Raw genomic sequence first — 13,812 nt, 5'->3', positions numbered from 1 at the left:
CACCACACAAGACCCGCCGTATACCGGGCACACCCCACAAGACCCGCCGTATACCGTGGACACCCCACAAGACCCGCCGTACACCGGGGACACCCCACAAGACCCGTCGTATACCGGGCACACCCCACAAGACCCGCCGTATACCGGGGACACCCCACAAGACCCGCCGTATACCGGGAACACCCTACTAGACCCGCCGTATACCGGGAACACCCTACTAGACCTGCCGTATACCGGGGACACCCTACTAGACCCGCCGTATATCGGGGACACCCCACAAGACCCGCCGTATACCGGGAACACCCCCACAAGACCTGCCGTATACAGGGAACACCCCACAAGACCCGCCGTATACCGGAGACACCCCACAAGACCCGCCGTATACCGGGGACACCCCACAAGACCCGCCGTACACCGGGGACACACCACAAGACCCGCCGTATACCGGGGACACCCCACAAGACCTGCCGTACACCCAGAACACACCACAAGACCCGCCGTATACCGGTAACACCCTACTAGACCTGCCGTATACCGGGGACACCCCACAAGACCCGCCGTATAGGGCACCCCACAAGACCCGCCGTATACCGGGGACACCCCACAAGACCCGCCGTACACTGGGGACACACCACAAGACCCGCCGTATACCGGGGACATCCCACAAGACATGCCGTACACCCAGAACACACAAGACCCGCCGTATACCGGGAACACCCTACTAGACCCGCCGTATACCGGGAACACCCTACTAGACCTGCCGTATACCGGGGACACCCTACTAGACCCGCCGTATACCGGGGACACCCCACAAGACCCGCCGTATACCGGGAACACCCCCACTAGACCTGCCGTATACCGGGGACACCTCACAAGACCCGCCTTATACAGGGAACACCCCACTAGACCCGCCGTATACCGGGGACACCCCCACTAGACCCGCCGTATACCGGGGACACCTCACAAGACCCGCCGTATACCGGGGACACCCCACACGACCCTCCGCATACCGGAGACACATCACAAGACCCACCGTATACCGGGGACACCCCACAAGACCCGCCGTACACCGGGGACATACCACAAGACCCGCCGTATACCGGGGACACCCCACAAGACCTGCCGTACACCCAGAACACACCACAAGACCCGCCGTATACCGGTAACACCCTACTAGACCTGCCATATACCGGGGACACCCCACAAGACCCGCCGTATACCGGGCACACCCCACAAGACCCGCCGTATACCGGGGACACCCAACAAGACCCGCCGTACACTGGGGACACACCACAAGACCCGCCGTATACCGGGGACATCCCACAAGACATGCCGTACACCCAGAACACACAAGACCCGCCGTATACCGGGAACACCCTACTAGACCCGCCGTATACCGGGAACACCCTACTAGACCCGCCGTATACCGGGAACACCCTACTAGACCTGCCGTATACCGGGAACACCCTACTAGACCTGCCGTATACCGGGGACACCCTACTAGACCCGCCGTATACCGGGGACACCCCACAAGACCTGCCGTATACCGGGGACACCCTACTAGACCTGCCGTATACCGGGAACACCCTACTAGACCTGCCGTATACCGGGAACACCCTACTAGACCCGCCGTATACCGGGAACACCCTACTAGACCTGCCGTATACCGGGGACACCCTACTAGACCCGCCGTATACCGGGGACACCCCACAAGACCCGCCGTATACCGGGAACACCCCCACTAGACCCGCCGTATACCGGGGACACCTCACAAGACCCGCCGTATACAGGGAACACCCCACTAGACCCGCCGTATACCGGGGACACCCCACACGACCCTCCGTATACCGGAGACACATCGCAAGACCTGCCATGGGCGCGTGGTTACGTCAGGATTCGCCCCCTCCTGGCCGTTGCCACTATTTCTGCAGACGTTTGCTGCGTTGCGATCGGCTCTGGCGCGTTTCAGCACTGACCGCTGACACAAATATCCGGATTTCTCACCAAGTTTCAGTCATCGGCAAAATAGAAACCAAATAATTTTTTGGGGAAAACGAAATATTCCTTGAAAAGTCGCACAGGATGACCGGCTGCCCGTTATCATGGCAGTGCACGGGAGAGTGGCACAAGGCGTCACCACCGCAGCGATGTCCATAATGACCCATCAGATTCCTGCCCTTCCTGTGCAGGATGGAGAGGCAGTCCCTTGCAAAGCAGACACGTTGTCGGCCATCTTTAGTAGTGTATCAGGACTTGTTCCAGTTCGAAGATGTCGGCACCGTCCCTCTCCTCCTCTTGCGGGGGAGCAAACAGGCCGCGCCGTGGCCGGAGGACACCTACGTTTAATGGCCGCTTTTAGTTTTGTAGCTTTGATCCAAAAAAGTAAAGTGTGTGGTAGAGTCCTGACGCACGGGGGGCCGCCGGCTGGCACAGGGGAGCGCACTGACTATAGGGGAGGTGGGGTGATCCGACGTGACCCTGCCAGCTTCACTGTGGGGGGATTAGCGGAGGAAACCGACCTGCTATTTCCAGAGTGAGAAGAGAAACACTAGAAACCCAAAAAAGAGGTGAGAACAGCGTCCACCGCAGGAGAGGGGGCAAGAGGGGCGAAACCTGGCACACAGGACCCCTGCAACAACGTCCACCACAGGAGAGAGGGGGCAAGACGGGCGAAACCTGGCACTTGGCCCCTGCAACAGCGCCCACCGCAGGAGAAAGGGGGCAAGAGGGGCCAAACCTGGCACACAGGGCCCCTGCAACAGCGCCTGCCGCACGAGAGAGGGGGCAAGAGGAGCCAAACCTGGCACAGGACCCCCGCAACAGCGCCCACCGCAGGAGAGAGGGGGCAAGAGGGGCCAAACCTGGCACACAGGACCCCTGCAACAGCTCCGATCGCAGGAGAAAGGGGGCAAGAGGAGTGAAACCTGGCACACAGAACCCCTGCAGCAGCGCCCACCACAGGAGAGAGGGAGCAAGAGGGGCCAAACCTGGCACAGGACCCCTGCAACAGTGCCCACCACAGGAGAGAGGGAGCAAGAGGGGCGAAACCTGGCACACAGGGCTCCCGCAACAACACCCACCGCAGGAGAGAGGGGGCAAGAGGGGCCAAACCTGGCACAGGACCCCCGCAACAGCACCCACCGCAGGAGAGAGGGGGCAAGAGGAGTGAAACCTGGCACACAGAACCCCTGCAGCAGCGCCCACCACAGGAGAGAGGGAGCAAGAGGGGCCAAACCTGGCACACAGGGCCCCTGCAACAGTGCCCACCGCAGGAGAGAGGGGGCAAGAGGGGCCAAACCTGGCACACAGGACCCCCGCAACAGTGCCCACCACAGGAGAGAGGGGGCAAGAGGGGCGAAACCTGGCACACAGGGCCCCTGCAACAGCACCCACCGCAGGAGAGAGGGGGCAAGAGGGGTGAAACCTGGCACACAGGGCCCCTGCAACAGTGCCCACCGCAGGAGAGAGGGGGCAAGAGGGGCCAAACCTGGCACACAGGACCCCCGCAACAGTGCCCACCACAGGAGAGAGGGGGCAAGAGGGGCGAAACCTGGCACACAGGGCCCCTGCAACAGCTCCGATCGCAGGAGAAAGGGGGCAAGAGGGGCGAAACCTGGCACACAGAACCCCTGCAACAGTGCCCACCGCAGGAGAGAGGGGGCAAGAGGGGCGAAACCTGGCACACAGGACCCCTGCAACAGCACCCACCGCAGGAGAGAGGGGGCAAGAGGGGTGAAACCTGGCACACAGGGCCCCTGCAACAGTGCCCACCGCAGGAGAGAGGGGGCAAGAGGGGCCAAACCTGGCACACAGGACCCCCGCAACAGTGCCCACCACAGGAGAGAGGGGGCAAGAGGGGCGAAACCTGGCACACAGGGCCCCTGCAACAGTGCCCACCACAGGAGAGAGGGGGCAAGAGGGGCGAAACCTGGCACACAGGACCCCTGCAACAGCACCCACCGCAGGAGAGAGGGGGCAAGAGGGGCCAAACCTGGCACACAGGGCCCCCGTAACAGTGCCCACCGCAGGAAGGGGCAAGAGCAGCGAAACCTGGCACACAGGGCCCCCGCAACAGTGCCAGGCAGGTGCCCCCATAATAACAGTGCCGCCAGTGTCCGTTTTCCATCCGTGTGTACAGACACATGCCGCCGCTTCTCCTGGCAGTGATTACACTGACGCCTCCGTGTGCTGCACGAGTCTCACGGACCCATAGACTTGTATTGGCAGATTATAACGGGAGCGCCTCAGCCCTAACTCACACGTCCGTGTATTCCCGGCAGCACACGGCGGGGATCGTACTGTGCCGCCAGTACGGGAGTGACGTCATACATTACACCTCAGTGACGTCATCACTGTCCTCGTCGCTCATCACCTTCCTGTCACTGTCACCTGCGCTCCGAGCGGCGCCTCTGAGGGGCGGGAACAAGGCACATGGGCGGGGTTTCACTGCTTTGTGAGCGTGGTCGCCAAATAATGGGCGGGGATATACAGAGGGGCGTGGTTTTAGAGTTACGGCTCCTATTGAAACAAGTTCTCATCTGTGGAGTGCGGGACGGAGACGGACACCGGGGAGAGAACCGGAGAGAAAACCGGGGACAGAACCGGGGAGAGAACGGGACACACCGGGGAGAGAACGGGACACGCCGGGGAGAGAGAACCGGAGACACCGGGGAGAAAACCGGACACACCGGGGAGAGAGAACCGGACACACCGGGGAGAGAGAACCGGACACACCGGGGAGAGATCCGGGGACAGAACCAGAGAGAAAACCGGACACACCGGGGAGAGAACCGGGGACAGAACCGGACACCCCGGGGAGAGAGAACCGGAGACCCCGGGGACAGAACCAGACACACCGGGGAGAGAACCAGACACACCGGGGAGAGAACCGGGGACAGAACCGGACACACCGGGGAGAGAACCGGAGACCCCGGGGACAGAACCGGGGACAGAACCGGGGACAGAACCAGACACACCGGGGAGAGAACCGGGGACAGAACCGGACACACCGGGGAGAGAATCGGAGATACCGGGGAGAGAACCAGAGACAGCGGGGAGAGAACTGGAGAGAACCGGGGGGAGAATCGGAGATACCGGGGAGAGAACCGGAGAGAGAACCGGACACAGGCTCCCAAGTGTCTCCACGGTGTGACACCGTGGACAGGAGCGAATCCAGGGGCCATCACCGTGTACCGGGAGCCCGGACTACGCACGGACCGGGGATTGTACAGTACTGATCTAGGACCGGACTATGCTGCCCGGCGCCCGGTGACCCGCGGGTGTCGCCAGCACTGGATGTATCTGTGCGCTGCGTCCTGTTGTGTTGGATTTGGGAGCCTTAATCATCCCCCGAGCAGGAGACCCCCGGACATGCAGGTAAGGACCCCAGTACTGGAGCCCAGACCCCATCACTAACCGGCAGCCCCCGAGTGTAAGAGCGTCCAGAGCCCAGACCCCGTCACTGACCGGCAGCCCCCCGAGTGTAAGAGCGTCCGGAGCCCAGACCCCATCACTGACCGGCAGCCCCCCGAGTGTAAGAGCGTCCGGAGCCCAGACCCCGTCACTGACCGGCAGCCCCCCGAGTGTAAGAGCGTCCGGAGCCCAGACCCCATCACTGACCGGCAGCCCCCCGAGTGTAAGAGCGTCCGGAGCCCAGACCCCGTCACTGACCGGCAGCCCCCCGAGTGTAAGAGCGTCCGGAGCCCAGACCCCGTCACTGACCGGCAGCCCCCCGAGTGTAAGAGCGTCCGGAGCCCAGACCCCATCACTGACCGGCAGCCCCCCGAGTGTAAGAGTGTCCGGAGCCCAGACCCCATCACTGACCGGCAGCCCCCCGAGTGTAAGAGTGTCCGGAGCCCAGACCCCGTCACTGACCGGCAGCCCCCCGAGTGTAAGAGCGTCCGGAGCCCAGACCCCATCACTGACCGGCAGCCCCCCGAGTGTAAGAGCGTCCGGAGCCCAGACCCCGTCACTGACCGGCAGCCCCCCGAGTGTAAGAGCGTCCGGAGCCCAGACCCCCATCACTGACCGGCAGCCCCCCGAGTGTAAGAGTGTCCGGAGCCCAGACCCCGTCACTGACCGGCAGCCCCCCGAGTGTAAGAGCGTCCGGAGCCCAGACCCCCATCACTGACCGGCAGCCCCCGAGTGTAAGAGTGTCCGGAGCCCAGACCCCCATCACTGACCGGCAGCCCCCGAGTGTAAGAGTGTCCGGAGCCCAGACCCCCATCACTGACCGGCAGCCCCCCGAGTGTAAGAGTGTCCGGAGCCCAGACCCCGTCACTGACCGGCAGCCCCCCGAGTGTAAGAGTGTCCGGAGCCCAGCCCCCATCACTGACCGGCAGCCCCCCGAGTGTAAGAGCGTCCGGAGCCCAGACCCCCATCACTGACCGGCAGCCCCCCGAGTGTAAGAGTGTCCGGAGCCCAGACCCCCATCACTGACCGGCAGCCCCCGAGTGTAAGAGCGTCCGGAGCCCAGACCCCCATCACTGACCGGCAGCCCCCCGAGTGTAAGAGTGTCCGGAGCCCAGACCCCCATCACTGACCGGCAGCCCCCCGAGTGTAAGAGTGTCCGGAGCCCAGACCCCCATCACTGACCGGCAGCCCCCGAGTGTAAGAGTGTCCGGAGCCCAGACCCCCATCACTGACCGGCAGCCCCCCGAGTGTAAGAGCGTCCGGAGCCCAGACCCCGTCACTGACCGGCAGGCCCCCGAGTGTAAGAGCGTCCGGAGCCCAGACCCCGTCACTGACCGGCAGCCCCCCGAGTGTAAGAGCGTCCGGAGCCCAGACCCCCATCACTGACCGGCAGCCCCCCGAGTGTAAGAGCGTCCGGAGCCCAGACCCCCATCACTGACCGGCAGCCCCCCGAGTGTAAGAGCGTCCGGAGCCCAGACCCCGTCACTGACCGGCAGCCCCCCGAGTGTAAGAGCGTCCGGAGCCCAGACCCCCATCACTGACCGGCAGCCCCCCGAGTGTAAGAGCGTCCGGAGCCCAGACCCCGTCACTGACCGGCAGCCCCCCGAGTGTAAGAGCGTCCGGAGCCCAGACCCCGCCACTGACCGGCAGCCCCCCGAGTGTAAGAGCGTCCGGAGCCCAGACCCCGCCACTGACCGGCAGCCCCCCGAGTGTAAGAGCGTCCAGAGCCCAGACCCCGTCACTGACCGGCAGCCCCCCGAGTGTAAGAGCGTCCAGAGCCCAGACCCCCATCACTGACCGGCAGCCCCCGAGTGTAAGAGCGTCCGGAGCCCAGACCCCCATCACTGACCGGCAGCCCCCCGAGTGTAAGAGCGTCCGGAGCCCAGACCCCGTCACTGACCGGCAGCCCCCCGAGTGTAAGAGCGTCCGGAGCCCAGACCCCCATCACTGACCGGCAGCCCCCCGAGTGTAAGAGCGTCCAGAGCCCAGACCCCGTCACTGACCGGCAGCCCCCGAGTGTAAGAGCGTCCAGAGCCCAGACCCCCATCACTGACCGGCAGCCCCCCGAGTGTAAGAGCGTCCGGAGCCCAGACCCCGTCACTGACCGGCAGCCCCCCCAAGTGTAAGAGCGTCCGGAGCCCAGACCCCGCCACTGACCGGCAGCCCCCCGAGTGTAAGAGCGTCCGGAGCCCAGACCCCCATCACTGACCGGCAGCCCCCCGAGTGTAAGAGCGTCCGGAGCCCAGACCCCGCCACTGACCGGCAGCCCCCCGAGTGTAAGAGCGTCCAGAGCCCAGACCCCGTCACTGACCGGCAGCCCCCCGAGTGTAAGAGCGTCCAGAGCCCAGACCCCCATCACTGACCGGCAGCCCCCGAGTGTAAGAGCGTCCGGAGCCCAGATCCCCATCACTGACCGGCAGCCCCCCGAGTGTAAGAGCGTCCGGAGCCCAGACCCCGTCACTGACCGGCAGCCCCCCGAGTGTAAGAGCGTCCGGAGCCCAGACCCCCATCACTGACCGGCAGCCCCCCGAGTGTAAGAGCGTCCGGAGCCCAGACCCCGTCACTGACCGGCAGCCCCCCCAAGTGTAAGAGCGTCCGGAGCCCAGACCCCCATCACTGACCGGCAGCCCCCGAGTGTAAGAGCGTCCGGAGCTCCCCCTCCTTCCATCTGGTGTAATGTCTGTACCCACCTTCCAGTTTGGGGTCTATAGAATCCCCCTTTGAAATGAGGTTTGTTCCCTTACTTCATGTTAGGATTTGTATACCCCCCTCCTCGTTTGGACCCTTCTTCTGCATCCAGTATAATCAAGCGTCCCCCCTTCCCCGGTTTGAGTCCCACCCCTCTCCCCCTGGCCCCTGTGTCCCCCTCCCTCTCTCCCCCCAGTCTGTTTGTCTCCCCTCTCCCCCTTGTCTGTCTGCCCCCCCACCCGGTCTGTTTGTCCCCCCGGTCAGCTTGACACCCCCTCCCCCCAGACAGTTTGTTCCCCCGGCCTGTTTGTCCCTCCCCCTCTCCCTCGGTCAGTTTGTCCCCCCTCCCTCCCCCTCTTTCTGTTTGTCCCCCCCTCCCCCCGGTCTGTTTGCCCCTCCGGTCTGTGTCCCTCCTCGTCCCCCCTGTCAGTTTGTCCCCCCTCCCCTTGGTCTGTGTGTCCCCCCCGGTCTGTTTGTCACCCCCCGGTCTGTTTCTCCCCCTCCTCCCCCCGGTCTGTGCATCCCAACCCCTCCCCCCCGGTCTGTGTCCCCCCCTCCTCCCCCCGGTCTGTGCCCCCCCCTCCTCCCCACCGGTCTGTGTTTGTCCCCCCCTCCCCACGGTTTTGTCCCCCTCCTCCCCCTGGTCTGTTTGTCCCCCTCCTCCCCCTGGTCTGTTTGTCCCCCTCCTCCCCCTAGTCTGTTTGTCCCCCTCCTCCCCCTGGTCTGTTTGTCCCTCTCCCCCTGGTCTGTTTGTCCCCCCTCCCCCCACGATTTATTTGTCCCCCTCCTCCCCCTGGTCTGTTTGTCCCCCCCTCCCCCGGGTCTGTTTGTCCCCCCCTGGTCTGTTTGTCCCCCCTCCCCCCACGATTTATTTGTCCCCCTCCTCCCCCGGTCTGTTAGTCCCCCTCCTCCCCCTGTTCTGTTTGTTCCCCCTCCCCCTGGTCTGTTTGGCCCCCCTTGGACTGTTTGTCCCCCCTCCCCCCACGGTTTTTTGTCCCCCACCTCCCCCCGGTCTGGTTGTCCCCCTCCTCCCCCCCGGTCTGGTTGTCCCCCTCCTCCCCCCCTGTCTGTGTCCCCCCCCGGTCTGCTTGTCCCCTCCTCCCCCCCGGTCTGGTTGTCCCCCTCCTCCCCCCCTGTCTGTGTCCCCCCCCCCGGTCTGCTTGTCCCCCCCCCCTCGCTTTGTCCTGTGCCGCCTCCGGGGGTCCGTCCTCCGCTGATGTGGGCGCTGACAGATGCCGCCTGCTCCATGTCCCCTCCTGGGAGCTGTGCTGACAGTGTCCCGCTCGCCCGTCTCCCCTGACACCTGTCTGTACAGACACTCCTGCCATCCAGTTGTCGGGCACGGCGGCCATGTTGGCGGTCACCCAGCTTTCCCAGTCAGCAGAGAGTTGATAATGACGTTAACCCTTTAATTTCGGCGTCCGCTGCTTCCTTGTGGTGTAAGATACATGGCGAGCTCTTCTCAGGGTTGTCGGGTGAATTATTGGGCGCCTGAGAGTTGTCGGACTTAGTAATTGGACGATGATCTGTGCTGTCAGATTTAAAGGGGCAGCAACTATGTAACGCAGTGTTGTTGTGGTAACGCGTCATATTACAGCCCCCTGCGCTCCAGTAATGGGGGACGGTGAGCGTCGGCCCCGAAATCTGGCCCAGGTGCGTCCGAGCACGGTGATAACTAGCGTGAAGGGGGTTGCCCATAGCAACCAAACTAAAAGGAAAGTGAAACCTCTGCCCTTAGCAACCAGTCAAATCCTGCCAACCTGATTGGTTGCTAATAGCTTCCACTTCCTGACTGTGTTTCGCCAACCAATCAGAGCTCAGATTTCACTTTCTAACCCGCCATGACGAGATATAACCTGTTTTCTGATTGGTTAGATTGGCAGATTTACAGAGGCGAGGTGTCGGTCAGTGCAGAAGGAAGGTTTCCTAAATATGATTGTTGTTGTCATAAAATTGTAACAAACCCTCAGTTGTGATTCTAAAAGAAAACAAAATGTCTAATGGCAAGAACAGAAAACTACAAGAATGCGACCTCTGTGGCTCCATAGACATCTACTGACAGAAGCAGACGAGAATCTGCACAACACGACAACAGAAACGTCCGTACACCAGACCCTCCGCCCCTCCGTACCCCGAACCCTCCGTACCCCGGACCCTCCGCCCCACCGTACCCCGGACCCTTCGCCCCTCCGTACCCCGAACCCTCCGTACCCCGGACCCTCTGCCCCTCCGTACCCCGAACCCTCCGTACCCCGGACCCTCCGCCCCACCGTACCCCGAACCCACCGTACCCTGAACCCTCCGTACCCCGGACCCTCCGCCCCTCCGTACCCCGAACCCTCCGTACCCCGGACCCTCCGCCCCACCGTACCCCGAACCCTCCGTACCCCGGACCCTCCGCCCCACCGTACCCCGAACCCACCGTACCCTGAACCCTCCGTACCCCGGACCCTCCGCCCCTCCGTACCCCGAACCCTCCGTACCCTCCGCCTCGCCATACCCCGTACCCTCCGTACCCCGGACCCTCCGCCCCACCGTACCCCGAACCCACCGTACCCTGAACCCTCCGTACCCCGGCCCCTCCGCCCCTCCGTACCCCGAACCCTCCGTACCCCGGACCCTCCACCCCTCCGTACCCCGAACCCTCCGTACCCTGAACCCTTCGCCTCGCCATACCCCGAATCCTCCGCCTCTCCATACCCCGGACCCTCCATGCCATCAGGTATCAACCTTATCTAGTGTCTGTTATAGAGGATTATCCAGAAAAGGAGAGAACGGGACTGCCAGAAATGGGGGAAACTGGTAACATAAGTGGTAAAAATATATAGCTACTATAATACTGCCCCTATCTACAAGAACATAACTACTATAATACTGCCCCCTGTATACAAGAATGTAACTACTATAATACTGCCCCCTATGTACAAGAATATAACTACTATAATACTGCTCCTATGTACAAGAATATAACTACTATAATACTGCCCCTATGTACAGGAATATAACTACTATAATACTGCTCCTATGTACAAGAATATAACTACTATAATACTGCCCCTATATACAAGAATATAACTACTATAATACTGCCCCCTGTATACAAGAATGTAACTACTATAATACTGCCCCCTATGTACAAGAATATAACTACTATAATACTGCTCCTATGTACAAGAATATAACTACTATAATACTGCCCCTATGTACAGGAATATAACTACTATAATACTGCTCCTATGTACAAGAATATAACTACTATAATACTGCCCCTATATACAAGAATATAACTACTATAATACTGCCCCCTGTATACAAGAATGTAACTACTATAATACTGCCCCCTATGTACAGAATATAACTACTATAATACTGCTCCTATGTACAAGAATATAACTACTCTAATACTGCTCCTATGTACAAGAATATAACTACTATAATACTGCTCCTATGTACAAGAATATAACTACTATAATACTGTCCCTATGTACAAGAATATAACTACTATAATACTGCTCCTGTGTACAAGAATATAACTACTATAATACTGCTCCTATGTACAAGAATATAACTACTCTAATACTGCTCCTATGTACAAGAATATAACTACTATAATACTGCCCCTATGTACAAGAATATAACTACTATAATACTGCCCCTATGTACAAGAATATAACTACTATAATACTGCTCCTGTGTACAAGAATATAACTACTATAATACTGCTCCTATGTACAAGAATATAACTACTATAATACTGCTCCTATGTACAAGAATATAAGTACTATAATACTGCCCCTATGTACAGGAATATAACTACTATAATACTGTCCCTATGTACAAGAATATAACTACTATAATACTGCTCATGTGTACAAGAATATAACTACTATAATACTGCTCCTATGTACAAGAATATAACTACTATAATACTGCCCCTATGTACAAGAATATAACTACTATAATACTGCCCTTATGTACAAGAATATAACTACTACAATACTGTCCCATATGTACAAGAATATAACTACTATAATACTGCTCCTATGTACAAGAATATAACTACTATAATACTGCCCTTATGTACAAGAATATAACTACTATAATACTGTCCCATATGTACAAGAATATAACTACTATAATACTGCCCCTATATACAAGAATATAACTACTATAATACTGCCCCTATGTACAAGAATATAACTACTATAATACTGCCCCCTATGTACAAGAATATAACTACTATAATACTGCCCCTATGTACAAGAATATAACTACTATAATACTGCCCCCTATGTACAAGAATATAACTACTATAATACTGCCCCTATGTACATGAATATAACTACTATAATACTGCCCCTATGTACAAGAATATAACTACTATAATACTGCCCCTATGTACAAGAATATAACTACTATAATACTGCCCCTATGTACAAGAATATAACTACTATAATACTGCCCCTATATACAAGAATATAACTACTATAATACTGCCCCTATGTACAAGAATATAACTACTATAATACTGCCCCCTATGTACAAGAATATAACTACTATAATACTGCCCCTATGTACAAGAATATAACTACTATAATACTGCCCCCTATGTACAAGAATATAACTACTATAATACTGCCCCTATGTACATGAATATAACTACTATAATACTGCCCCTATGTACAAGAATATAACTACTATAATACTGCCCCTATGTACATGAATATAACTACTATAATACTGCCCCTATGTACAAGAATATAACTACTATAATACTGCCCCTATGTACAAGAATATAACTACTATAATACTGCCCCTATGTACAAGAATATAACTACTATAATACTGCCCCTATATACAAGAATATAACTACTATAATACTGCCCCTATGTACAAGAATATAACTACTATAATACTGCCCCCTATGTACAAGAATATAACTACTATAATACTGCCCCTATATACAAGAATATAACTACTATAATACTGCCCCTATGTACAAGAATATAACTACTATAATACTGCCCCTATGTACAAGAATATAACTACTATAATACTGCTCCTATGTACAAGAATATAACTACTATAATACTGCTCCTATGTACAAGAATATATCTACTATAATACTGCCCCTATGTACAAGAATATAACGACTATAATACTGCCCCTATGTACAAGAATATAACTACTATAATACTGCCCCCTATGTACAAGAATATAACTACTATAATACTGCTCCTATGTACAAGAATATAACTACTATAATACTGCTCCTATGTACAAGAATATAACTACTATAATACTGCCCCTATGTACAAGAATATAACTACTATAATACTGCCCCTATGTACAAGAATATAACTACTATAATACTGCTCCTATGTACAAGAATATAACTACTATAATACTGCTCCTATGTACAAGAATATATCTACTATAATACTGCCCCTATGTACAAGAATATAACGACTATAATACTGCCCCTATGTACAAGAATATAACTACTATAATACTGCCCCCTATGTACAAGAATATAACAACTATAATACTGCTCCTATGTACAAGAATATAACTACTATAATACTGCTCCTATGTACAAGAATATAACTACTATAATACTGCCCCTATGTACAGGAATATAACTACTATAATACTGCTCCTATGTACAAGAATATAACTACTATAATACTGCCCCTATATACAAGAATATAA

General features: G+C 56.7%; 1 protein-coding gene across 1 annotated transcript in view; it reads left to right on the top strand.

Annotated features, from left to right (window-relative positions):
• Positions 1 to 4,443: 4,443 nt before the first annotated feature.
• The window catches only part of WNT5B (Wnt family member 5B), a 92,514-nt gene continuing 83,145 nt past the window's right edge, over positions 4,444 to 13,812 (top strand). Inside the window, exon 1 of the mRNA XM_077267032.1 lies at positions 4,444 to 5,376. Coding sequence (XP_077123147.1) covers positions 4,474 to 5,376 — 903 coding nt within the window. The 5' untranslated portion in view covers positions 4,444 to 4,473. The remainder of the gene's footprint in view (positions 5,377 to 13,812) is intronic.

This window comes from Ranitomeya variabilis, chromosome 5, assembly GCF_051348905.1.
Source record: "Ranitomeya variabilis isolate aRanVar5 chromosome 5, aRanVar5.hap1, whole genome shotgun sequence".
Classification (NCBI taxonomy): domain Eukaryota; kingdom Metazoa; phylum Chordata; class Amphibia; order Anura; family Dendrobatidae; genus Ranitomeya; species Ranitomeya variabilis.
Note: the sequence above shows the minus strand (reverse complement) of the source record. Positions and strands in the feature narration are given on the sequence as shown.